Source organism: Nematolebias whitei, chromosome 9 (assembly GCF_014905685.2).
Source record: "Nematolebias whitei isolate Nwh7 chromosome 9, NemWhi1, whole genome shotgun sequence".
Taxonomy (NCBI): domain Eukaryota; kingdom Metazoa; phylum Chordata; class Actinopteri; order Cyprinodontiformes; family Rivulidae; genus Nematolebias; species Nematolebias whitei.
The window spans coordinates 32535837-32560500 of record NC_056506.1 but is presented as its reverse complement, the minus strand read 5'-3'; the positions used below and the strand labels follow the sequence as shown (position 1 = coordinate 32560500).

Sequence of the window (24664 nt, the reverse complement as noted above, 5' to 3'; positions counted from 1 at the left end):
TATCTTTCCTGATCAAGAAAGCTCATCAGAGACTCCACTTCCTCAGGCGGCTGAGGCGAGCTGGTCTGGGAAGCTCAGTCCTCACCTCCTTCTACAGGTGTGCAGTGGAGAGCATCCTGTGCTCCAGCATCAACGTGTGGCATGGAGGCTGCACAGCTGCAGAAAGAAAAGCTTTGCAGAGTAGTGAAGGTCAGCCTCCCCACCATCACAGACATCTACACCACCAGATGCAGGAAGAGGGCCACCTGCATCATGAAGGACCCCCCTCATCCTGCACGCACACTTTTTGCCCCACTCCGCTCAGGCAGGAGGTTAAGGAGCATTAAGTGCAGAACCACTAGACTGAGGATTACAATGAGAAAAAAATAAAAATCACTGTAATGCCACTTTGTTTGGTGATATGTGCTGCCGATTATCCATGCTGCTCATCTCATGCCGATTTCATGCTGCTGTTTTCATTCATACTCATCTGCTCAGACTCATGTTCTGCTGTTGTTTGGCGTATTGTTTTTGCACTATTCGTGTTTAGTGCATTTCTTAGTTTACATCTTTATTACTGTTTATTTTACAATTTATACTTTTGCTATTTTTAGACGTAACCGAGACCCTTTGTACACAATTTCATTCCACCTCATGGGCCACATGTGATGTGAATGACATGATTTTTTTTTTTTTTTTTGGGGGGGGGGGGGGGGGGGGAGATATGCAGAGCACAGCAAATTAAAATTTTCATTAAACTTTATTTTTGTCCCATTTTCCCCCCAACGTACATCATATACCAAAAATTGGTGATTGGATTTGAACATTTCCTCGTGTCAAGACCCAAACATTTTACACAATAAATAAGAAAACATATTTAAATAAAATAAATAAGACATTATGTGCCAAAAAAAAAAAATATATAAAAAAATCCAAATATTGGCAGATGGCTTTCACAATGGAGATTTTTATATACATTTTTTTTTTGGGCGGGGGGGTAAATACTTGCATTCCAGGTCACAGTTTTAAGGATACAACTCTAGATCAAGAAAGCAATGTAAACCGATGAGGGTTACAGTACAACAGTACAAGGATTTATTTTCCATAGTTAAGATATAACTGGTTATATACTTCTATGATAATCATTCTAAAAGCTTATACCAGGTAGTGAGAGTGTAGTGCTATTGGAATTACTTTTAAACTGGACTCAAAAGTACAAAAGTCAATTCCACCAGTAAAACCCATCTCAAGTCTTGTTTGTAGCCAGCTTGACATTCATCAACAGGTTATTATTGCATTCTACATATATCCCTCATAAAAAGGCACTTTTAAATCCACCTCCAAACCCTCAGTTTGTCCCGTTTACTGGCATGTGTGTAATACACACACACACACTTTCAAGTGAATTTAAAACTGAAATACTTTATTTTAAAACCAAATCACTTGGTATGTCATTAAAAACTTGTAAAAAAAAAAAAATGTGATTGTATAAAAATGCTCTTCCTAACAACAATTACAACAAAAAAAAGTTATCAAAATAAAAAGTGCAAAAACTGTGTCGCTCTCAGTCCATGTCGTGTACCGCGTCAGTGAAATAAAAAACAAAAAAAAGTGACCATGGAGCTGAAAAAGCAAGGACTAATAAAAAAAAAAAGAAAAAAAAAAAGGGCAGAAATATGTTGTGCATGTGAGGTTAAGACCTAGTGATCCAGCTGGCTCAGTTTTCAAAGAACAAAATGCAATATGAATGCGTGTACCATTGAAGCCAGCAATCAACTGAGGGTTGGAGGTTCGTTCTCGTCAAACTGGTCTCTTTACCGAAAGCAACTCAGCTGAAAGATCACAGTTGCAGTCTAAGAGCAGGAAGAACTTGCTGTTAAAATGCTTTTGGGAAAAATGAGCCCAAGTGCACTTCAACCGCAAGGTCAGCCCAGTTCTGTTTACAAGCTTTGTATGAACAGATTTAGTGTTTAAGACGCCTTCGAGAAGCCGTGCCTGCATCGTCGGCTACCGGCCGACGAGCTGCAGGGTCATTGGCTTTCAAAGGTCCACCCAAACAGCAGTGGTTTCAAGTGAGTAAACAGGAAAATGTCAGCTCCTGGAATCCATTATTTCAGGCAACACCTTGCAGGAGCAATCTGGGTAGGCACAAACCCATGAGGCAGCTGCTTCTTTGGGGAAACTTCAGAACCGCTCAACGTTCATCAAGATCATTCAAACTCATCGTCCAGAAAAGATTGTTTTTCACTCAGTCGAGTTGAGCAGCTATTCATCAGTCAACAGGCTTCACTTGCCCTCTGCACCGCCTTGACAGTTCAACCGACCAGGCTGGGTAAGGAAAAAAAAAAAAAAAAGTTTAACTTGTCCGTCCTGCTTCTGAAGCCACTCAGCCCGAGGAGGTGGTGCCAAACAGTCCTTTCAGGCATCAGTGTGGTGTTGGAGCAGTTGGACCGCATATTTGAGTCGATGACGTAGCTCCGAGGTGCAGCCCGTCTCAGTCAGCATGCTGAGGAGGTACGTGTAGGAGATGCGTTCACGAGTTATGTACGTGAGCAGGTAGGAATCGTCCGACGACTTGCACAGGATGATCTTTGTGTGGTCCGTGTAGAAGTTCACCTAAAGAAAGGAGCCGCAAACACAACGTTTAGGGAACTTGGGCCAAAAAGTGGCAGATTTTTTGGTTTAAACTGCATCGTTTAAAGAGTTTATTTGCACCTGTAGAGTTCCGGTGTTAAAGAGCATGACAAGAGCATGGTCAGTCTTCACCCACTGAAGGAGCAGAGGAGGAGAGCCGGAGAACTGCTCCTCACAGTGCAGATCTGCACCCTGAGGAGAACAAAGATAAAAAAATAAAAAAAAAAGTTATTCAATGCAAATATTTAAAAAAAATTTAATTTGCACCGATAAGAAAACCAAGGTACATTTGAATAATAAGCTCCTGACACATTTCTCATACCTCCATCAGGTTCTGCTCCATGTAGTTGGCCATGAGTTCCACTATTTGTTTCTGGCTTCGAAGCTGCTCAGGGAGCGAGTGAGTTGGGAAAGTAAAGTGTTTGTTGTTCGTCAAGCAGTAGTGAACTGTCCTGTTTGGGGAAAATAAAAATAAAATTTATAAAAATTATAGTCATAATATACACCATGTAATATTTACATTTTAGGATTCATTTAAAATTTATTTTATTTGCTTTTAAAGCTCTTCATGGACTTGCCCCACCCTATCTGTACGAGTTGCAACATCCCTACACAGCTGACCTGAGATCCCTCAGGGCAGCTGATCAGCTGCTCCTGAGAGTGTGCTGAAGACAAAGCGTCAGCTCAGAGTGTTTTTGCTGTGGCAGCTCCTAATCCATGCTATTCAACTAAACGGCTCCGGGGGGGGGGGGGTGCAGACATCCAGCAGTTAGTCATTTAGAAAGTTTGTTTTATGGTTTAAAATCTAGTTTAATTTAAAAATGAACCCACTGGTGGGCCGAATGATTTCATCTGTGGGCCTGATTTGGCCCGCAGGCCACCAGTTGAATAACCCCGTCCTACACTATGGAACAATCTTCCCTTTGACATCAGAAAGGCCTCTTCCCCCATCTCTTAATTTTCATCTCTTCTTCCTGGCCTTTGACACCATCTGTGATGTTGACTTAATTATTTTAAATAATCTTTTATTGATCATTGTACAATCGTTTTATTATGTGTACAGCACTTTTGTCCTACGAGTGTTTAAAGTGCTCTATAAATAAAGCAGGTATGATATAGTATGGTGTATGTAAAAGCTTTATTAAAGTAATAAACAAGTCCATTTCCTGGGCAGTTGCGCAACAGCGACCGATTATAAACGGCTCTTGAAGAACTCACTTGCGTTGATCACAAAGACTGAGATGCGTTCCCTCGTTGAAGAGCACGCCGATGCTCCTGTTCGACAGCTGGTAGCCAAAACCGTATTTGTTGGAGTAGTCGACCCATTTGGTGACCCACAGAAAAGACTGAGGCCTGGACAAGCTGGGGGGGTTTCTATTGGCTGAAGAGGAAGAGAAACAAAAACAAAAAAAAAACAAAAAAAAAAAAAACCCAGTTAATTAAAATAAGACCAGCCCTAAATAAGCAGGAAAACACTGCCTGATAAATTGGTTTGTCGAGTCTAAAATGAGTCAGCATATTTAATTGGGGGGGGGGGGGGGGGGGGGAAGAGTACAAACGCAAAGCTTCAAATGTGTTCAGAGCTGCATGAGTCAGCAGGTATCAAGGACAAATGGATCCTGAAGAACACCTCTTTACACGAGTGATTTTGCATCCAACAGCATGCTCTCTATAAAGAAGAGCTGCTTTATGTTGCTGCTGTATGATCCAAGTGATAACACGGAGGCTGTATGGCGATACCCTGGTATGAGGTGGACGTTCAGCAGGTAAAACGTTCATGTCAAAGTGCTTCAAGCTCACCTGTAGGCATGGTGGCCAGGCAATTTTTGAGAACTTTCATGGCAGCTTCTGCAACAGCTGCGGGAGTCAGGGCATCTTCACATGCTGTAGGGGAGAAATGGGAAAACAACAATTAAACTAAAGTGGGATTTTTATTTTTTTTAATGTTTCATGAGGTGAAGTGAAACCCACGTTCACTGCTGCTTGCCATGGTGCCCTTGAAGGAGCGGGAGATGGACTTTCTGGATTCCTCCTCAGCTGGGGTTTGCTCCAGAGGCACAGTGCTGACCAGCTGACCAGAGGGAGAGGGCGCCTGAGCAGAAACACAAGGTAGCTTTAAAATACAGTCAGAATGTATTAACCAAACAATGCACAACAATCCATGCCAACAATCTGGGGCATTTAAAGTATAAAAAACTGCTCGGGTCATTGCACAAGTAGCTCCATGAAAGCATGCACCCTTGCTAAGGTTGAGCGGCTTCTGCCACATCTTCAGTTGGCGCCTTTAAGATTTAAATGTTGCACAAATTCCTGCAAAAACGCAAGCTGAAACTCCCACACGCAGCTCTGTTGGGCTTAGTTTCTTGCATGAAAACACCACAAAGCTGCTTGTTCACAATCCAAAATATTTCCAAGAGATGTCACACAGTTTGTTTTCAACTAAATATTTTTTAAAAAGCTACTTTGGGTCATTTAAAAACTAGGGAAAAATTAGTTTCCAGCTAAGACAGTCGAGGTTCTGAGACACGACTCCCTACACCGACAAAGAGACGTTCACTGCAAAAACAAAACGTAGCTCTTATCAGCCTCTACAAATAGAAACCAGACCAGTGTGATTAGGCCAACTGTGCATCCTGCTGCTGTGGCATTTAGTTTCTGTTCCAATGAAGATTACAAATTTTTTTTTTTTTTTTTTTTTGGTGCATTGTGTATGGTAGAGGAAAACAATTTTTAAGACTTTCCTCGAATCTTAAAAATAATTCTCAAACTTACAAAACCATTTCAGCTATAATTTTGTATCCAAGCTAGAACAACAAATTGTAAAACCCATCATTTGTTTCAAAAGGTATATATTCAGAGAGCTTTTTAAATTAAAATTAGAAACTTGCATGTAAAATAAAAATAAATAAATTAAAAAAAAAAAAATTAAAATAAAAGATTTACCTCATTGGCTCCCACAGTTTTGTAGCTTATCTGCCGGTTGATGGAACACTTGACAATGCCCGAAACCAGCTTGGAAATATCTTTGTCTTCTTTTTCTTCATTTGGTATTTTTTCCGCTGCACAGAAACAGAAAAAGTCAAACATTGTGGTTGCTACTAGTAAAAAAAAAAAAAAGCAAAAAATAAAAACAAAAAAACGAACAGTAGGTGCTTTCAGATGCTTGATAAATGCAATTAAGTGGGTTTATTATTAGTTTCAGACTTTTTTTTAATTTATTTTTTGTTATACAAGCACCGCTGCGGCATACCTTTAGCCTTCTTCTTGCCAAGGAGGCTCTTGGCGACTTTAGTGAAGAATTTCTTGGCAGGGCTTGGAGGATGGAGCTCTGGCACCGTCACACAGCTGCTGGGAGGAAGTTTGTCAGGAGTGAAACCCTGAAATCAGAAGAAAGCAAAGAGACCGTGAGGAAACGTAGAAGCGCGTAGTCAAAAGAAAAAAAAGCTCTAAAAATCTGACATTTCATTAAAGTAAAGCTCGTGGCAGCTTTAACGTACTTTGATGAACTCGTGGTTGAGAATTTGATCCAGAGTGAGTCTGTCGCTGGGATTCTTTTGTAAGATGCCTGAGATGAGTCTCTGTGCAGAAGGGGAGATTGTGGAGGGCAGGTTGTACCGAACTTCCTTTATGCATTTGTACGTCTCTTTCAAGTCGAGAGTCTCAAATGGAGGGTTGCCACACATCAGCGTGTACCTAAGAAGAAGAAACCAAGAAAACCCATCGTCAACCTATAAAAATAAAATCGAGCTAAAAAGACAAAAAAAATAATAAACACGATACAGAAAACAGCTGAGTGAAGCTATAAACTTAAAACTCACATGACACATCCGAGGGACCAGACGTCAGACTCTGTGCCGTGGCCCTGCCGGTTCAGCACCTCCGGGGCCAGGTAGTTTGGAGTTCCACAGATTGTTCTGAGAAAACAAAAGGCTCAGCTCAATACCTCAAAGAATGCTGAACGGCCTCGGTTTTGCAAAAAGGCACAGTAAACGTGGTTGAAGCATTACACCCCCCGCCTCTGGTCTTCCACAGGAAAAAGTCAAACGAGTATTGAAACTCTGATCTAAATGCTACAGTCAACTGCCACTACGAAACCGGTTTAGTAGGTACTTACTGGAGGAGGAACAAAGTGCTTAGAAACTGGGTCTGAAGTAAGGTTTAGCATCATGTTCTCTGAAAATTAGTCGTGGTGGCAGTATAATAAGTTTATGTACAAGTGCTATGCGTCATCACTGTATGTTCCCATACAACGATCACATTGGTTCTCTGCATTTAACCCATCACACCTGGGATACACGGGTGGAGCAGTGGGCAGCTATTTAGGATGCCCAGGGAGCAATTAGGGATAGGGTGTCTTGCTCAGAGACACAACATGTGGGAATGTCTGGGAGTTGAACCATGACTTTCTGATCCCAAGTCAGCTGCCCTGCCTCTATACTACACTATTCTCCATTTTCCAAGAATACTAACTTTTTTCTCTGTTCGACGGTCTCCAACTTGGCAGCGAGGCCGAAGTCTCCCAGACGCAGCTCCATGTTCTCATTGACAAAGAAGTTCCCTGAAAGAGACAAGATGCTTTTGTTGAGTCAGCATTCCACGGATGACATGTGCACGACTAAAGTCACATCGAATTCCTGGGATGCTTCCGTGTCCTGCATCGTTACAGTCACCCCCCCCGATGCCTGCTTACCCAGTTTGAGATCTCGATGCAGGATCCCCTTGCTGTGGAGGTACTTGAGACCGGAAATGATCTGTTTAAGATAATATCGCACTTCGGGCTCTGTCAGCGTGTGTCTCGCCTTCCAGATGTGTGCCAGGGACTGCAGGGACAGGACGAAGAAAAAAAGTGTCAACCCTGAACGCAACAGCGGGACTTAACTCGACACAGACACACACACACACACACACACACACACACACACACACAGTGCCACCGTGTGTGGCAGCGCCAACGTTCTGGAGATTTCCGAGACTCACCTTTCGACTGCAGAGCTCCAGGAATATGTAGACGTTTTCCTGGTCTTCGAAATAATGGGAGAATTTCACCACGTGCTTGTGCGACAGCGTTCTGTGCAGCTCGATCTCATTTGTAATCTGTCAACATGTGGCAACCGATTATGAATAATAGTTTATTTGTATTTTTTTAAGTGATGCAAGAGAGAGTCTTTGAACGCATACCTTTTCCCTCTGGTGTGGTTTGGAGACCCTGCTCTGTGGAATCACCTTCACAGCAAACATTTTGTTGTTGGAAAGGTCTGTCATCTCATAGCATCTAGCAAAGCCACCCTTTGGAGGTAGAATAGAAGAAAAAAATTAAATTAAAATGCAGCAGGTTGAGAGCATGCGATGGTCATGAATAACATGCTTGAAAAGGGTAAATCTTTCACTGGAAGATCAATACAGCTCGAGTGTAAGCAGTCAGAAGGATTTAATAATCAATAATTAAGTTAATGTTGGAAAGCTGTGCGAGGACAGAAACGGCAAAACATGTTGGCATCGTTGAATATTCGATTAAAAACGTTTTTGTTTTTTTTAGTGACGCAGCAGACTGCTTTTTTGATTTTATTTCTTATTTAATTTTCTTTCGGATTTTGATGCAAACATTTATTATTGAGGGGGGGGGGGGGGTTGAAGGATGGAGCAGACCGCACTGCTGCATTCATTAACCGTGAAAGTGACGGAGACGTTTCCAGCTCTGCGGCAGAAGAGGAGGCGCAAAATAAATGAAGAAGATGAAGAAACCCCCACGTAGCAACATGTTGGCACGTCATTCATTTAGGGGTTTAAATCAGTGCAGACTGGTCAGAAGGGGAAAAGAGCCTTTTTATATTATTTTTGTAATGGGAGGATTAAAGGAGTGCTGAGGTTTCAGAGAAACCAACATGTGGAGCTGGGCACACCTTGCGCCTGATTCATTCATCAAAAACGCGCACGGGTGGAGGGGAGATTTGTCACATCCGCCACGGGGGTTTTCTTTTCACCACTCCCTGTTGATACATGAACTACATCAAAGCAGAATCGTGTCGAATAAAGAGGTTACCTTTCCCAGAAGCTTCCCTTTGCTGTAGGATCTTCCAGTTTTGGGGTCCGTCACCACCTGAGCCAGCTCTGGTTTGGCTTGTTCGCCTTTATTCCTGCTGGTTTTGGCCGGAGCAGCTGAGGACTGCAGCTGCTGGAGTCCACGCTCCGGAACAGGCTTGAATAAATCCACGCTCACCATGTTGTTGTGGCACGAAAGACGCTGCGCCGCGGAAAAACAACCGGAATCCATCCAACGCGTAAAAAAACTGTCCGTGTGCAAATAAATATGTCCGCCCCCTCCTGTTGTCGCTGCTTATCCTTTTCCTTAAGCAGTCTGCTGCTCTGTTACTGTCCCTGTGCGCTGTCTGACTCCATCTGAACGTGTCTGACCGCTCAGAGCTGCCCGGATTTATAGGAGGGCGTGACGTCACGGAGCCGGGTGGGGGCGGGGCGTACTGGCGGAAATCTAGATTATTATTTTGCTCCATCACAATCTCAGTCTGGAGCATATATGAATGAAACATCTCAGAAAAAATAAATAAGTCAAACCCCCTCAGTGGTGTAGCTCAGAGGTCCACTGGTCCTCATGGCCGCCAGTCCTGCATATTTTAGATGTTTCCCTGCTTCAACACACCTGACGGAAGTGAGTCATTCTGTTAAACTTCATGACATCCTGAGGTAATTCATTTATTTAAATCAGATGCGTTTAAACAGGAAAACAGCTAAAACGTGCAGGACAGTGAGCCACGAGGACGAGGGTTGGGGACCTCTGGTGTGGCTCAGGGTGTAGTGTTCATACTGGTACATTTTGTTAAATAATGCTAAATCCACCACTGGAAGCAGGACCTCCTTAGATGCTGATTTTTACAAATACCACTTTTGAATTTGTGGGAAAGTATTGGTATTTCACCTATAGGGCTAGAGCAGCCACACCACACAGAAGAACCTAAACCTCTTCAGTAAATCCTCCCGGTTAGATTTCCCCCGCGTGACGTAAACTAGTGCACACAGGTGGACAGAACGTGCATGCAAGCTTAAGGCTGCTTTAACATTTTGAAAACGTCTTTACTGAATGGTTTCAGCTTACACTTTATAAGCAAAAAAAAAAAAGTGTAAAAACTTTAAAATTATATTTGGGCTTACTTAAAAAAACAACCTAAAATTTACTGATAAAGGTCCGCATAATAGCATAAAGAAATGTGAAATAAAGACGTAAACAGAACATATTTAAACTGTAACATGTTGGAGGTTCACAACTTTATAAATGCAAATGAAGACCACATCCACAGAGATGCATCTTCCACAGTGAGGAAATGATTACGCAAAACAGTGCTGACACACATAGAGGTTACAGAGAACAACTGTAAGAACATCAACACTGGAATGACACAGGTTTGTCATTTTGCTTTGCAACAAGATGAAATCAAATCTTTAACAACTGAAGATGCATGAAGAAATGTACATTATTACATTAAGATGGGAATACAACCATCTTTGCAGCCAATATTTAATCTGTTATTGGAATTACCAAATAAAAAAGGCAACAGTTTTTTTTTTTTTTTTCAAGGTGTAAAAACTTAAAAGGTAGCAGAAGAACTTGAAAACCATTAAAATCCAAACCACCCCAGGATGGAAAACAGCTAGACAGCTGACCATGTTGGAATTTTAAACCAGCAACAGCGAATCACTGTGATAACGCTGCCATCTGCTGGACATTACTTTTTATGTATGAAGACATCTACGCATGGCAGCCCATAACTAAAAGGGCATCAGCCTGGTTTTACAGCAAGGTCGAAATCAGTTCATCCACGCCTTACACGTTATCCTTCACATATTATATATGAGCTTGAGTTTTTAATATTTTTGTCACAATTTCTGGAGCTCCCACTGAGCTAGTTTGGTCCTGATGTGGATAAATCAACATTTAAAAGTTCATTTCTTCCCCTCTTATCTTCTTCTCTTGGGACTCTGACCAGGCTTTGTTGATTGTTCTCTTCATGTCATCATCTCCATCTTCATAAATCTTCTTCAGCATGCTCATGAGGCCTTCGCTGGGGTCTGCATTCTCACCCATACTGGGTTTACTGTTGACAAATGAAGACGATATATGTTATAGGAGGTATGCAGATGCTTTTCTGGGCTGTCTAATCAGTTTTGTCTTGAATATGCACATGTGCACATATAAGACATGCTGTTGGCTCAGTGTTGGCCATAAGTGAATGATCATGTCTAATGAAAATGTTGAACTTACTCTTTCTCTTTAGACTGTTTGTCCACCGAGGTAAGGCACTCCCACTTCTTTGTTGCTTGCTTTTTGCACATGACCAGCACCATGTCAGTTTTTATCTGGAACAAAAATAGACTAAAAATATTGGCTAATGCAAACAAATAAATAAATAAATGAATGAATGAATGAATGAATGAATGCACATATGCTTAAAAAAATAGCAATAATCGGTGGTGTTAATAATAATAATAATAGGTAGCCAGGTGTGTAACTGACTTTTTCCCTTCAATTCAGTCCATGTTGTTATGCATTAATTTAAGGCTGAAGTGAGATAAAAAAAAAAAAAAAGCCTTAGTTTTTTTCTGAGCAATAATAGGACATATAAAGGCACTTAATAAATACAAGTAGGTAAGAAAGACTGCAGAAAACTAGTAGAAGAGTAGCTTCAGAGATTAGCTGAGGAGAAATAAACTAGAAAATGTGCCATAAAACTCTCAACATCACAGATTACAAAAATCATTGGTGCATCTGGAGTAAAATGATTTTAGTTATTTAGTTCCTGAAAACCAAAACAAAAATATTAAGCTGGTGTTACCTATCCAAAAAGGGGCAGTGAGAAATAGTCAGCTGGACAAAATAAACCTTCCTAAAGTAAAATACGTGCTCATTCTTTACACCAGAATAGTCCAAAATATTTTAACGGGGTGGATATGCATCACATAGATCGTTACATAAATGACTGATGCTTTTCTTTGAGAGTTAAGATTAGGAAATAAACATTATATTTATCCTAAATCTACAATTCTAGCAACACAATATCAAATCATTAAAAACATTGATTGAAGGCTGTTGTTAATTCATTTACTTACAAAAACAGAGATTTTTGATTCAAAGCTTGTCGATGAACTGATGTAAAATCATCATATGTTAAACCAGAGAATTTACTGGATATCAAACCCATTAATATGCCAAAACAACAACAAAATATTTAATTTACCTTTTTGAAGCTGTCGGTTTCATTGATTGGATGCAGCAGGTTGAGAACAGTCATCTGATGGTTTTTGCCATCTAGGTCCTTCACTAAAACTGAAAATGATCTACAGTAAAGATAGGGAAGTATATTTAATTGTACACTTGATACCAAAAATGAACACATCAAATTTTATTTGTAGGTCATGTTACCTTTCTGAAAAGCTCACTTCCACATTTTCTGATGGAATTTTCTGCACATTTTTCAAATTCAGGTAAATTTTGACAAATTTGTCTGACTGGTCCCAAGCTGCAAAGATACACGAGTATGAACAATTTGCAAAAAAAAAAAGTTTTTCAGCTCTGGCAAACACTTAACTGTTACACTTCCACAAGTCACTGTAAACAACAGCTCCTTACCGTAGCTGGTGATCTTTACTGTGTAAGATGCTTTGGATGCTGCAGAAGGCTCTGCATCTCTCTTCGCTTGTTGCTCCCACTGCTGTCGTTTAGTCGCGAGTTCTTTTTCCACCTTCTTTTGCTCCTGCTTTAACACTTCCTGCACCCTTTTCCTCTCTGCTGTCTCCAAGAGGGAATCCAGCTCCTGCAAGTCTGCTTCTAGCTGACTAATCTGTGTTGGAAAAATTGAATAGCAGCAGTGTGTCAGTTTCAGTATATATTATAGTGTAACACTTGTTCACTTGATGCTATGTTGGGAGCACAAATGTTAATTTTAAACAGTTATCATATAACTTGACACCTCATAAGTAGGGGTGCCCCAATTCCCTTAATTTTGAGAAATCAGCCAATACTTGCATGAGAAACAGATTTTTTTTAGTTTAACAATTGTCTGAACTTCATTTATATTTCAGAGCACTACCTCATGGCCAGTTAAAACAAGTTTGTATTGTTTCTAGGATATTGTTCAAGGATATGTTTTTCAATAAAATAATATTGGAAAATTGAAGGTGTATTGTGACCTTATAACACCTGACAGTGTCGCTTATAAAACAAAATCGGTATCGGCCAAAATCGGAATCGGCAGGTCATTTTAGAAATCGGTGATCGGCCAGAAAACTGCAATCGGTGCACCCCTACTCATAAGGGTAAGATATAAGACGTAGTCGAATTTACTTATAAACCTTAACAAAATGTGGACATGACGTTAACAATTCTGATGTTTCTCGTAGTGCGTTTTTGTTAACCTATTTCACCTACTTAATTTATTAATTAATTAAAGAACGTTCATTTTAAATGGCAGAAATTTCTATTAAAATGTAAACAATATTTGTGGGACATTATTATCATCTACACAAATTACTTATCGGTATTCCTACTTACGCACACACTTCAAAATGTCTGGTCAACATTTGCGTAAGAAAATAATTAAACAGAAAGTCATATTTTTCGGATGAAAGACGAAACGTTTCTCCCTTAAAAAAAAAAAAAAAGAACTTGTCCAGATGGCATGATTTTATATTTTTTGTGATTTATCTACCTGGAAGCTTACAGACCTTTTTCCTCACCATTTTGGCCTTGGTGTTCCTCAGGCTGCTTTTGTGAGTAGCAAGTTGTCCATCTGGCCTAAAACATTTGTTTGTTACGCATGATGATTGATTGTTTTGGACGGATGGTCCATTTTTGCATGTGTTAAAAGCCTGTTTCTGGGAATTCAACAGGAGGCTGGCTCTAAACACATCAATGAGGGCTATTTATGGGATTGACCATCATTGGATTTTGTACCTGGATGAATGAGCATGAACTTTGATATTTATGGGACAGTTCTGGGTTTGTGCGTTTCAAGTACTGGTGAATGGTATTTTGATTTAATCTGCAAAACACTCAATGCTGCTAGTACTTGGAAGAAGCCAATTTATTTGTATGAGAACTATGTACTTACAACATTTCAAGTAGCTAAAATAAAAGAGCAATAAGCAGAAAAGACTAAACAAATTTGCATGTTTTTTCATTAGATAACGGTGAGTTAAGAATTGTAGAATCAATAATTACAGTAGCAGCGAAAAGTAGATTGAAACGACATCGATTATTCTCTAAAACATCACATGATGATGAACAATGCAGCTAATGAGCTAAATAATTTGTTAGACATCTTGAATATGGACTAAAACAGCCCTAATTTCATGTTGTTGCTTAGTAACGAGCTACATGCCACAGCTGTAGCTAAGCTTGTTAGCATGAAGTTACTGGAATGTTCTGGCAAACTATTCACCTTAAACTCCGTTAGCAACCAAGCTTCTGGCGCGTAGTCAACCGTCATTAAGCAGTAAATTACATTCAGTAAATGTGCGTTTTAGTTTTAACAAAACAAAATGACTTCAAAGTAAAACGAAAAAAAAAAAAAGCTTAAAACTAGCATTAACCTAGCATACAGCAACACTGCCCTGCTACGACTAACATCCAGTGAATTCAGCTGTCTGACAGAATCACACAAAGCCGTGTTTTTCTCAGTGTATTCTGGATGGGTAAAATGCTCACCTGCTCGCTTAGATCCATTTTTTTATACGTTACGTTGGTCTTCAGAGGCGTGCTATCTAGTCACACAGATGTGTCAGCAACAGCATAATGAATCTACAGCGTCTTCTTCTTCTTCTTGTGGTGTTTTTTGGCGGTTGGCAAACAACTTAATGGTGCATTACCGCCACCAACTGGTAAGGAGTGTGGATCAGGATTCTAATATCTAGACTAATAATAATACTGGGGGGGGGGGGGGGGAAATAAATATATAAATAAAAAAAATAAATAAATAAAAAAGACAAATCCGAGAAAATACTTTAATTGTTAATTAAATCCTTCCAAATAAACCAGTATTTCGAAGAAACTGCAACGTCAACGGATAACATTTGTCTTCCCTCAACACTTCTGATAATTTGTATCTTGTTTGAATCTCTTCAAGATTTCGGGTAAGAATATATCGTTCCTTATCATATTTATTACAGTTTAACATAACGTGCTCTACTGTTTCTTCCTGGCCACAAAAGCCACAATTTCCTGTATTATTTTTCTCCCATTTTAAACAGTGTGCTGTTCAACCCAGTGTGTCCAGTTCTGAGTCTTGATATTATTATATCTTCTCTCCTGTTTTTCCTCCCACTTCTAATTTCTCTTACCTTCCTTTGTATTTTATAAAACCATCTTCCTTTTCGTTCTTCTTCCCATTGTTTCTGCCATTTTTCCTTCAATTTTTGTTTGATGATGTTCTTAGTTTCTAATCTACTGAAATTAATTTCCATATCGATAGTAACATGTTTTGTGGCTTCTTTTGCTGCTTTATCTGCCATCTCATTTCCATTTATTCTGATATGTGCCGGTATCCACAAAAATTCTACTATGAGTCCCATTTTTTGTATTCTGTATAGTGTCTGCTGAATTTCTAGAAGAATATCTGGTCTACTTTCTGAGTTACTGTTGTTTAAACTTTGCAATGATGAGCTTGAATCTGAACATATTATTGTTTTCAGTGGTCTAATGTCCTCTATCCATTGTACTGCTAAAAGTATTGCAAGCAGTTCCCCTGTATACACCGAGAGTCTATCGTTAATCCTTTCATTAGTTGAGACATAAAATTCTGGAATAACAAATGCTATTCCCGTCTTATCATGTGAATCCTTGGATGCATCTGTGTAGATTTGAACGTAATCATAATAGCTATTAATATAACTTTGTATACTATGGTGATTTAAATTGTATTTCTTATCTTTCTTCTTTTCAAGTATTGAAAAGTCAGTTTTAACTTCAGGGAGAATCCATGGATGTATTACAGGTAATGAGACAGTTGGACTAATAACAAGTTGAGCCACTCCTAGTTCTGCAGCTTTCTGTTCTACTGACCATCCAAAGCTTTTTATTTTTTTCCTCTCCTTCTCCCAGCAGGGTTTTAGGGTGTTATGTGTTGGATGAAAGTGATTATGGCCCTGCAAACTTGCCCAGTAGGTTACTGATAACTGGGATATTCTTAACTCTAATGGCATTTCCTCCATTTCTACCTGTAAAGCTGCCACTGAAGTTGTTCTAACAGCTCCTATACAAAGTCTTAATGCTTGATGTTGAATGCGATCAAGGTTTTTAAGAACCGAATCTGCTGCTGATCCAAATACCACACATCCATAATCTAATATTGACCTTATCAATCCAGTATAAATATCTTTTAATGCAATTCTGTCTGCACCCCATCCACTTCCTGTTAAGCATCTCATTATATTTGGAACGTTCTTACATTTATCTAGAATGTTTTGAATGTGTATCTTCCATGTTAGTTTTTCCATCCATCCATCCATTATCTTTACCCGTTTATTCCATTTTGGGTTGCGGGGGTTGCTGGTGCCCATGTCCAGCAATCACTGTGCGAGGGGCGGGGTACACCCTGGACGGGTCGCAAGTCCATCACAGGGCCACATAGAGACAAACGAGACAAACAAACATTCACTCTCTCACTCACACCTAGGGACAATTTAGAGTTACCAATCAGCCTAACATGCATGTTTTAGGTCTGTGGGAGGAAACCGGAGTACCCGGAGAAAACCCACGCATGCACGGAGAGAACATGCAAACTCCACCCAGAAAGGCCCCCGGACCGGGGTTTGAACCAAGGACCTGCTCGCTGAGAGGCAGCAGCTCTACCAGTTGCGCCACCGTGCTGCCCTGTTAGTTTTTCATCTAACCATATTCCCAAAAATTGTACATATTTTACTTTCTCTAATTCCTGGTTATAGAGTTTGAGTTTTAATTTGCATTCATTTCTTTTTCTTGTGAAAAACATTACTTTCGTTTTATCAGTTGAAAATTTTACTCCCTATTTATATGACCATTCTTCTACCTTTGTAATAGCCTCCTGCATTTTTTTAACAATAAATTCCAAGTTCTTTCTTCTTTTCCAAATTGCTCCATCATCCGCAAAAAGAGAAACTCCCATCTCATTTCCAATTTCATAAAACATATCATTGATCATTATCGAAAATAGTAGAGGACTCACTATACTTCCTTGAGGTGTCCCATTCTCAGCAAAATATTTTTGAGAATAGTTCTTTCCTACTTTAACTTGGATAGTTCTGCCCAACAAAAAATCCTTGATCCATCTAAACATACGACCTGAAATACCCAATGTACACAGCTTAATTAACAACCCCTCCTTCCACATCATGTCATATGCCTTTTCAATGTCAAAAAAGACAGCTGCAACACTTTCTTTATTTACTTGAGCCCTCCTTATTTCATGTTCTAAACACAAAGATGGATCCATTGTATTCCTTCCTTTCCTAAAACCACTTTGGTGTCCAGCTAAGTAACCTTTCATCTCTATATGATATGTCAGTCTATTATTTATAATTTTCTCCATGATTTTGCAGATGTTGGATGTTAATGAAATGGGTCTGTAACTACCTGGGTTAGTACAATCTTTCCCTGGTTTGCATATTGGGATTATTATGGCTTCCTTCCAACTTTGTGGTATTTCCCCTTTCTCCCATACTTTGTTATAGAGTTCAAGCAGTATGTTTTTGGATGAATCATTAAGATGATATATCAATGAATAACGGATCTGATCCTTGCCTGGAGCGGATTCCCTGAATTTATTTATTGCTCGATTCAGTTCTGACTTTGAAAATGCAACATTTAGTAAATCTGAAGTTTCATCATGTTGGGTTAATAAGTGTTCATTTTCAATTAAAGTCATTTGTCTCCTTCGCTGCCTTTCTTTAGTAATGTTTTCTGAACTATGAATCTTGCTAAAGTTTGTTCCTAACATTTCTGCTTTTTCCTGGTCTGAAATTGCTGTTCTCTCACTTTCATGTAAAACTGGTAATCCATATTGTTTTTTAATCCCATTCATTTGCCTAATCATTCCCCAAACTTTACTAATATCAGTTTCTCTTCCAACCGAATTACAAAAGGATGTCCAGAACTCTTTCCTTGCACTTTTAATTGTCCTCAGTACTTCAGCCTGCAGTTTGTTATATTCAATTACATTTTGGAAGTTGTGATTTCTTTTTAGTAATTTGAACGCTTTATTTCGAGATTTAATGACTTTGTCACATTCTTGTGTCCACCATGGTACAATCTTTTTCCTATTTCCACCACTCGATCTTGGAATAGTTTGATTTGCTGCCTCTAGGACTGCTTCACAAATGCAACTATTTCAATTGTCAATATTTTGATTAACATTAATTTTACTCATTTTTTGATCACTAATATGTTTAAATATATCCCATTTAGCTTTATTAAATAGCCATCTTTGTATTCCTACTATTTCACAGTTTCTCAATGTAAAATTTATTGTTGTGACTATTGGATAATGATCACTTCCTACTGTTGTGTCTGAAATAATCTACCATGTACATTTAGCTGCTAATGTGTCAGAAACTATGGTGAGATCTATAGCTGATTCTGAACCATTTCTAATATTCAGTCTTGTTCCATGTCCATCGTTAAGACATACTAAATTTTTATTGTCCATAATTTCTTCAATCACCCTTCCATTTTCATCATCATAATTACCCCATAGTGTATTATGTGCATTAAAATCCCCGCAACAAATAACCTTTTCATCCAAGTCTGAATTAATCATGTTTAATGATTCCACATAAAGCTTTTTGCATGGGCTGTAAAAATTTACTATTTTCATTTTCCCATCTTCAGTCCATATTTCAGCTACTATATATTTCAAATCAATACCTATCTGTATTAATCTGTATTGTATTCCTTCTTTAATCAATGTTATACATCCCCCTCCATTTCCCCCTTCCCTGTCTCTCTGTAAGCTAACATAACCTTTTATAACAAAATCCAGTGTGCGTTTCAGCCATGTTTCCTGAACACAACACAAATAATATCTGGTTTCTCTTTAAGCTCTTTAACAAATCCTTTGAATTCCTGTCCATTTGCTATAAGACTTCTTGCATTCCATTGTAAAATAATCAGTTTGTCTTATCATTTGGTTCACCTGACTTCCCATCTGCCTCCAGTTTTTTAGTAACTTTTTCCCATGAAAGATCTTTCATTCCCAAGAATTTCTCTGCTCCTCTTACAATTATTTTTATTTTTTCTGTTTTTTGTTTGACCTGATCAGTGCAATTGATCACATAAGCGATGAACAAAATCAGATTGTCCACTATCAGTCTTGAATCACTGCCTTCATTATGACTCATCTCCGATGCTGGTTTATGGGGAGTTCTCAAATCTTCATTCTGTCTTTGCACCGTCTTTACTGCCTCTGCATAGCTTACATTAGTAACTGTTTTAATCTGTTGGATTTCCACCGCCCTTTTCCTGACTTCACATTCCCTAGATGTCACTCTGGGTTGACCACCACAGTTGCAACACTTTTCTTGCACATCATCTTCACATTCTTCAAACTTATGGTCACCACCACATTAGGGACACCTCTGTTTTCCTTTTCAAACTGCAGCAATGTGCCCGTATCTTTGACATTTGAAGCAACGCAGTGGTGGGGGAATATAGGCCCTAACTGGGAAACTCAAATAGCCAATCTTGACCTTATCCGGTAGTTCCAATCCCTTAAACTCTAGAAGCACTGACATGCTTTCTATTCTTGGACCATTTTTATTTCTCATCAGTCGTTTTATTGTATTTATTTCCCCTCCATGAATGCTTCGTTTTAGCTTTTCCAAATCTTCATCTACAGGAATCCCAGTTATCACCCCTCGTGTGATCCTATTTTCTTCAAGAATCCTTTTTTCAAACACAACTTTTTTTACACACATTGTTAATTTGCATAACTTTATTTTTTTGTTCTTCTGTTTTGCATATTATCAGTAAATTACCATCCCTCAAAGTCTTGGCCATTTCCACATCACCTATCTTTTTCTTCAGTTCTTTGGATATTGCTATCGGACTAATATAAATATGTTCATCTTCCTTTCTAAATTTTATTATCACTTTAATCTCCTCCTTCACAATCTTTCTGCGAGCACCCCTCTCTCCCTCATCTGAACTTATTTCTCCCCATTCCCTTTTACTGCTCTTGTTAGGTGGTGTTTTATTTATCTCGTGCTGCTTTCTGTTAGATGCTGAAATCCATTCATCTGAATTCATATCCTCATCCTCATCTACATCCTGTCCTAACATCTTGATCCAGTCACAAACCAGCTATTGCCAACCACCGACAAAAATAGAAAAAAGTTTTAAACAGACGCCAGAATGCTTTCGTTGCTTCCACCTCGTCCCAAGCCAAAAACCTATCCATCTACAGCGTCTTCTAGAGTCTGGCGCCTTGGACCGCTCGGCCATCCTGACAAAACAGAATTTTTAATCAATAATTTAGTTTTATTGGGAAAGTTTTTTGTTCATAAATGCATTTTTTAAAGTTAACCCAAATTTAAGTCATTGGAAAAATTTCCTAATTTGTTTTCGTGAGTCTTTAAATTTAGTTAAAAGTAAATCTGCCCAACAACTTTGTAGTTTGATTAACAACTTTGATTTGGCTTAAACCTCGGTGTTTATTTCATTTTCATTCTTTGTTTATTTTGTTGTTTGTTTGTTTTGCTTTGAGTGCATGCAATTCAACCTGTGAAAACTGATGTTTTGTGCTGATGTTGTTGCCTTGTTTTGTTTGTAAACTGATGGTTCAAATAAAGGTAAAAAAAAAAAAAAAGCGTCTTCTACTTCACTGACATTAGTGGCTGGAACCTAAACGCAGCCTGCTCACTACCGCCACCATCTGGAAGGAAGACTGCTTTGTGCCGTTTACGTTTAGTGAACAAGCTACAGCTACAGGGTGCATGTTTGTGGAGCAAATTCGTTGAAATTTACATACATTTTATCTAGCAAACGCATTACAATAATATACTTTTAAAATCATATTTCTCTCAAGAATTTAACAGTTTAGTTTGACCTTTCCTGGCTTTAATGCTGTGCTAGGGAATGTTTAATTCATGAATTCATTCAACCTTTATTTATACAGGTTAATCCCATTGAGCCTTTGGGACTCATTTAAGAGAGACCTGGAAATTCAATTTCGTGGATTGGGCATCTTGTTGCATTTTGCTTGATGTAGAACAGGAATTTGAAACAAAGTCTTTTTTTCATGACAACATGAGCAAATTGACATGGCTGCATATAGAATGAGAAGACACGGGAGTGAAAAGCTGCTTGATGAAAGAGTTAACCTTAAACGTTGTGGCTAATGAGCTGTTGTGCACTGAAACAATATCCATCCATTATCTTTTACCCGCTTCTTCCTTTTTGGGTCATGGAGTCCATCCATCCATCATCTTTACCCACTTACTCCATTTTGGGTCACAGGGGTCGCTGGTGCCCATTTCCAGCAATCACTATCCAAGAGGCGGGTACACCCATGACAGGTCTCCAGTCCATCACAGGGCCACATAGACAAACAACCATTCACTCTCTCTCTCACACCTAGGGACAATTTAGTTACCAATCAGCCTAACATGCATGTTTTTGGTTTGTGGGCGGAAACTGGTGTACACGGAGAAAACTCACGCAGGCACAGAGAAAACATGCAAACTCCACCCAGAAAGGCCCCCGGAAAAGAATTTGAACCAGTGTAACCTGCTCGCCGAGAGGCAGCAGCTCTACCAGTTGCTGCCACCGTGTTGCCATGAAACAGTATCAATCACTACTATACTTACTGGCTCTTGTTGATTTGATTAAATTAGTACAGGTGTTTCTACTGACATTAAACATATTTGCTTTTCTAACCACTTGCATTTTATCAAGAATAAAAGTTGTTCTGTTGTCAAACACACAATCACAACAGGTAAATCAACCCAACTACTGTAATACCAAATCCATGATAAAGGTTGGTTGTATTAAATGGCTACAACAAAAATTATTTTGATCTGTGAGCTGAAAATGTTCTATAAGAAAAAAAAGAATTGACAATGCTGGTGTCTGCATAGTTTAAAAAACAATATTCATTCATCTATTGTTCTGGACAGCGAGTCAAATGAACATTTGGACTTTTTGTTAACATTATTATTGACATTTAATGTTTTTTCTTTTTTAATTTGCCACAAGAAAACGGAAGCAAATAACTAGATAGCAAATGTAATATATCCAGAAGCCATGCCAACATTTTGGCTTTCTGGTTATGATCAGTTCAACATCCTGCCAGGAGGTGTTCCACGAGGACACAGTCACCACCGCGCCCGCAGGATCCCAGACAGATGATTGTGGTCAGCTAGATGCCGGAAGACAATACGACTCAAACGCCATTTCTTCTTCACTCCTCGAGGTCGGGAGGTCATCACACACCTGTTACGAATCCTCACAGGGCAACTGTCTCTGGGTAGGGCTGCAATCTCTTCGTCTGCTATCGCCTGCAAAATGTTACAAGGATATAAAAAGACTCATTTGATTGCAACTTAAATGAACTTATATCACAGAAGCACAATTTTAAAAAGTAACTTCTGTGTACATAAAAATGGCTATGGTGGTTATAGAAAAAAAAACTGGAAAACAAAGGAATATTTACAGACTTATGGTGTGGTTTCGATGACATGGAAGAAAATTAATTAAACACAATAAAAAAGTGCATTTCCCATTTTTCTTACAGTTCATTTGCCATTATATTTCATTTAAATAAAAATAATGCACTCTACCTGAAGCTCTTTGGGAAGGATAGTGTTCTTCCTGAGTGCATTAATCCTTAACCTCTCATCTGCATAGTCAAATGCTATCTGTCTTCTCTTGACATCCCTCAGCATCTTCCAGTTCACATAGTAACCTCTCACTTGCTCCACTGCTCCCATGCAGCTCCCCAGTGCCTGCACAACATCAACATGAAGTTACTGCCTAATAACCATGTTATATACTGAATGAACAGTCCAATCAAACATTCAAAGCAAATCTAAAGAGATTAGTGCAGCTGTGTTAACATTAAAGTAACTAGAGCTTTGCAGAAAGCTTGTATCTTAAGTTTAAATTTAACTGTTTTATAGGTGAGAACAAAGTCAGCAGGCTACCAAGAAGTAATTGACCAGTCCTTGATTATATATTATTATGTGAAGCCTTCAAAGACCAATATTTTTCTATAAATTCCTTTGTTGTGTGAGAGCAGCATATCAAGTTCAAGCCCATTTTACAGTGGCAAAGAACTGACAAGAAAATTGTCAGTTTGCTATTTTAAGCAAGTTCAAAGTTCAAAAATACTTTTTGGAAATACTGCTCCCCATTTTGAAGATGGGAATAAAGTGCTAAAGGGTGCTGGTCATGAAAAAAAAAATGTTAATGAACAAATAAGTATCTATATTTTTTATATTAAAATGTCCATTGCTCTAGAACCATTAATTGCAGCACTTCCTTCTACATATTTGTCTTCCAGCAATAAAAAATAAACAGGAATGTAAAATAAGTAAGCATAAATAATTTTTAAACTCTTAGAAGAGTTTTTACCAACATACATTTTTCAAGTGAAAATAAATTTATGGACTTGAAATTTATGCAAAATGTGAGATTTATTTTCTGAATCATTTGTAGCAGTTGGACAGAAATAAAACCTCATGCGAGTTCAAAACTAAACCAAACTGTAAATGGCCATCATAAAGACAGATGATAAATACCAACTGCATTAGAAAGTTGTATATTTTAACATGTTTAAAAACTGAAAGACCAAAATCTAAATGATTTTGTTTGTCACAGGTTAGCTGTCTTCCGCACAATATTGGTCAAGCATAAAGATGAAGTTAATAAAAGTTAAATAAAATTTAATAAAAGTTACAGCATGTCGAAGTATACTTAGATTACAATTATGAAAAGTTCACCATAAGCTGTTACTGTAAACATGGCGACTGTATGGTTATGTAAATGCGTTGTAACCTCAGGTCATATCTGGAAGTGTAAAAAATATTTACATTTTGAAAGAAAAGCCCCCTTTGACCGTCACCATTTCAAAACAAAATAAGGCTTTTGTTACGTTTAAAATAGAATCTAGAAATATGTTAAAATTTAACCTAGTCGATGTCAGAGAGATAAAATAAAATACCAGGATACAATTGTATTTGTTGTTTCAACGCTCAAGGTGAATTCTCGAGTAGTTAGCTTCAAGCTAACGTGAGAAAGCTAACCACATTGCACTCACTCAGACGTGCAAAGCTTTTGTGTCGGGTATGTACAAATGCACTTCAATAAAAATGCAGGTACAAAATATAAATCTACATTACCTGTTTGGGAACGCAAATCGTGGAATAAAGGCCATTCAACCCCAAACACGCTAATCTGCCGGCAGCCATGATGAAATGGAGGTTTATCTTCTTCGTGGTCTTTGAGAGCGCGCAGATGGAATGGTGGCGTGTTGCTGCCCCCCTCAGGTCAAATAGAGTCACAGGCATTTTTTTTTTCCTATTTCCTGTGACATTAAAAATTAATTACTTCAGCTGTGTCAATTCCTTAATCAACCTAATCCCCTTAATACTACAATCTTAATCGTATTAATCAACTTAATTATCAATGCTGAAAAAGAGCAAAAATCCTAATGGTGTATCAGCAACAACCCTTCACATCAGGATGTTTTACTGTTAATGTTATTAGCATTAAGCCCATTGTGTGCTCAAGCCTTAGCCTCAGTAATTTTACAGGGTCTTTTTCCCCGTTCTCTCAAGGCAATAAGAGACATTATCTGACCAAAAAAAAGTATCCTTGCAGTATCATGCATGTGTCAGGATATCCTTGCAGTATTACTTAAACATCAATAGGTGGCACTGTTTGATTATGTTTTTATTGTATCATAATCTCACAGCAGGAACAGTGTCCACTGTGAAAAAGATTGTGACTGACTGAAGTCCCACTGCAGAGATAGATAGATAGATAGATAGATAGATAGATAGATAGATAGATAGA

At 38.6% G+C, this 24664-nt stretch overlaps 3 protein-coding genes across 3 annotated transcripts; all 3 read right to left on the bottom strand.

Moving 5' to 3' along the window:
* Positions 1-1294: 1294 nt before the first annotated feature.
* On the bottom strand, positions 1295-9015 carry plk3 (polo-like kinase 3 (Drosophila)). Its single transcript, XM_037682263.1, has 15 exons — positions 8654-9015; positions 7792-7899; positions 7591-7707; positions 7304-7433; positions 7084-7171; positions 6432-6527; positions 6111-6306; positions 5864-5990; positions 5557-5672; positions 4585-4705; positions 4414-4497; positions 3832-3994; positions 2936-3065; positions 2695-2805; positions 1295-2595 (listed from the first exon to the last, which is right to left on the bottom strand). The coding sequence occupies exons 1-15, from the start codon at positions 8882-8884 to the stop codon at positions 2398-2400; spliced, it is 2016 nt and encodes a 671-aa protein (XP_037538191.1). The 5' UTR covers positions 8885-9015; the 3' UTR covers positions 1295-2397.
* Positions 9016-10198: 1183 nt separating this feature from the next.
* LOC119415100 (calcyclin binding protein) lies at positions 10199-14442 on the bottom strand. Its single transcript, XM_037682245.1, has 6 exons — positions 14327-14442; positions 12251-12461; positions 12044-12140; positions 11859-11958; positions 10886-10980; positions 10199-10718 (listed from the first exon to the last, which is right to left on the bottom strand). The coding sequence occupies exons 1-6, from the start codon at positions 14342-14344 to the stop codon at positions 10559-10561; spliced, it is 681 nt and encodes a 226-aa protein (XP_037538173.1). The 5' UTR covers positions 14345-14442; the 3' UTR covers positions 10199-10558.
* Positions 14443-21793: 7351 nt separating this feature from the next.
* mrps14 (mitochondrial ribosomal protein S14) lies at positions 21794-24110 on the bottom strand. The gene is made up of 3 exons (XM_037682253.1): positions 23989-24110; positions 22429-22593; positions 21794-22146 (listed from the first exon to the last, which is right to left on the bottom strand). The coding sequence occupies exons 1-3, from the start codon at positions 24055-24057 to the stop codon at positions 21964-21966; spliced, it is 417 nt and encodes a 138-aa protein (XP_037538181.1). The 5' UTR covers positions 24058-24110; the 3' UTR covers positions 21794-21963.
* Positions 24111-24664: the final 554 nt, after the last annotated feature.

Bases quoted from the DNA above. Each gene is read 5' to 3' on its own strand.
- mrps14 (XM_037682253.1), bottom strand. From the start codon at position 24,057: ATGGCTGCCGGCAGATTAGCGTGTTTGGGGTTGAATGGCCTTTATTCC. The intron at 22,594-23,988 runs GTAATGTAGATT...GATGTTGTGCAG, and splicing joins CGATTTGCGTTCCCAAACAG to GCACTGGGGAGCTGCATGGG. The intron at 22,147-22,428 runs GTAGAGTGCATT...AACATTTTGCAG, and splicing joins TCCTTCCCAAAGAGCTTCAG to GCGATAGCAGACGAAGAGAT.
- plk3 (XM_037682263.1), bottom strand. From the start codon at position 8,884: ATGGATTCCGGTTGTTTTTCCGCGGCGCAGCGTCTTTCGTGCCACAAC. The intron at 6,307-6,431 runs GTGAGTTTTAAG...TCTTCTTCTTAG, and splicing joins TGGTCCCTCGGATGTGTCAT to GTACACGCTGATGTGTGGCA. The intron at 4,498-4,584 runs GTGGGTTTCACT...TCTCCCCTACAG, and splicing joins CATGGCAAGCAGCAGTGAAC to CATGTGAAGATGCCCTGACT.
- LOC119415100 (XM_037682245.1), bottom strand. The intron at 12,141-12,250 runs GTAAGGAGCTGT...GTATCTTTGCAG, and splicing joins AGTAAAGATCACCAGCTACG to CTTGGGACCAGTCAGACAAA. The intron at 10,981-11,858 runs GTAAATTAAATA...TTTTTGTTCCAG, and splicing joins AAACCGACAGCTTCAAAAAG to ATAAAAACTGACATGGTGCT.